We start from the raw sequence: 2,031 nt of genomic DNA on the forward strand, positions 1-2,031 counted from the left end.
ACACTGGTCTATGTTTCTGTGCTTGAATTCTAGAGAAATAAGATTCTTAAATAGTCATTGCTTTGGAGTTTTTGTGTTTGTAAAGCTTTCTTCCAAACTATAACTATTCAGCAGGGCAAAAGAACAAGAAAATAGAGAGGAAAAGAAGAGCCTAGAAAATTAGCTTTTCCATGAAATGGGAAGGAATGTAAGCAATGTGTTCTTAATATCTCAGTTATAATTTTGTAATATTTATCAGGCTTTTGTACATTTCATACAACAGTTCTCAGTCAAATTTACAATTTTTATGTAGGTCTAGTTAAAACATTGACATCTATCGATTTCATTAACGTTCTGCTTATAGATGTGTTTATTCAGTTCTGAAACTCGAACCTATTGAATCCCTTCATTATTGACAGGCAGAAAAGTTTATGAAACTGAGTTGGTTCTGGGAAAAGGATCCAGTCCCCTGCCACACGGCTTCCATCCCTACACCAAGCAGCCGTGAAGAAGTCCTCAACAGAACTGTAAGTTACATCCCTGGTTCTCACCACAACTGAAGTCTGCAGGCTCATGGGCTGTTGGTTATAAGGTGGTGCAACAGGTGTATTAGTCACAGATCTCTCAAAATAGAACTAGAAGGAACAACAGAAACAATAATTTTGCTCAGGATATATTTAAATTAAGCCAAATGCTAACTCACATCACAGCAGGTTTATACATTGCTCAAACTGAGGACCATTTTTCCTGTACCTGGAATTCATACTCATTGGGCAACTTGTACGTTATAAGGTGGTGCAACAGGTGTATTAGTCACAGATCTCTCAAAATAGAACTAGAAGGAACAACAGAAACAATAATTTTGCTCAGGATATATTTAAATTAAGCCAAATGCTAACTCACATCACAGCAGGTTTATACATTGCTCAAACTGAGGACCATTTTTCCTGTACCTGGAATTCATACTCATTGGGCAACTTGTACCGATTTGAGTATTCACTGTTATATATACAATCATGTACAGGCGTAAGAAATGCAAACACAGTTGTGTTTATGGTAAAACATTACAGGATTTTTCTCTAGAAGAATGCTACATTGCTGCTGAGATGTTACTCCCTTTTGAATTTTGAGGCTGTCCTGGACTGAATCTCTTTTTCGTTCATGAGTGCCATCTTTCCTGACTGACCTCTATCTTCTTATATTTGATGGAAAATCAGCTCAACAAGAGGGTCCTCTAGTATACTCTCATCCTCAGGAGAGCTCTGTGGTACTGAGGTCTACATAAACTGATCTTCTTTTGATTGTTAGTAACTCTCGACTGATACACCACAGAAAGCGATTTTAGTGACAGCTGATTTGAGGGATCAAAATTTCATTGCATTCACTGGTGCTGTTATTAAAAGCTCTGCTATTTTCTTACGCTTCAGGTGGACAGGACCAAAATGGCTCACTCTGCTGTAAGCCATGCAGAGCGATTCATGTAGATGAGATTATTTCAATTATTAATGCCATATTTTTCCAGTGTAATTTGATTTAATATTCTACACTAATATAAAATTATAAAGTGAGTATATGAATGAGAAAAGATTCATTAGTATGAAGACGATTTATGCCACTCGCAATGGCGGAGAGCAGTCAAGGAGGACTCATCCACCAGGGCGGCAGACAGAAGAGCAGAAAGGCAAACAAAGCAGATCAATGAGGCCCCCCACTAGGAGTGATTTATTATGATCAACTTAGCTTTTTCTAAAAACAACTGTACATCACTGCTAGCTAATGTCACATTTCTGGGCATGGGTGTGTCATGCACTAAAAATATTTTACATACACATATTAATAACACATGCACATTGTAATTCACCTACTTCAGACAGGTAACACATGTATATAAAATGCCATGTTGCACCCATTTCAATGTGATGATCATTCTTGTTTGCTTAGACGGAAAACATTCTGAATGTGACCATCAGCACTTTCCATGCCTGGAGAGACGCCATGAGGGACCTAGTGCCTGCAGTGGCTGCTCTGGAAGGGGCCTCTGATGCGATGCTG

At 38.3% G+C, this 2,031-nt stretch overlaps 1 protein-coding gene across 1 annotated transcript in view; it reads left to right on the top strand.

Annotated features, from left to right (window-relative positions):
- LOC108490016 (prolactin-3B1-like) overlaps nt 1–2,031 on the top strand; it is a 4,951-nt gene that overhangs the window by 1,595 nt on the left and 1,325 nt on the right. Inside the window, exons 3-4 of the mRNA XM_017794776.1 lie at nt 399–506; nt 1,921–2,022. Of these exons, the coding sequence (XP_017650265.1) occupies nt 399–506; nt 1,921–2,022 (210 nt within the window). The remainder of the gene's footprint in view (nt 1–398; nt 507–1,920; nt 2,023–2,031) is intronic.

This window comes from Nannospalax galili, unplaced genomic scaffold (assembly GCF_000622305.1).
Source record: "Nannospalax galili isolate Female #2095 unplaced genomic scaffold, S.galili_v1.0 scaffold727, whole genome shotgun sequence".
Lineage (NCBI taxonomy): Eukaryota > Metazoa > Chordata > Mammalia > Rodentia > Spalacidae > Nannospalax > Nannospalax galili.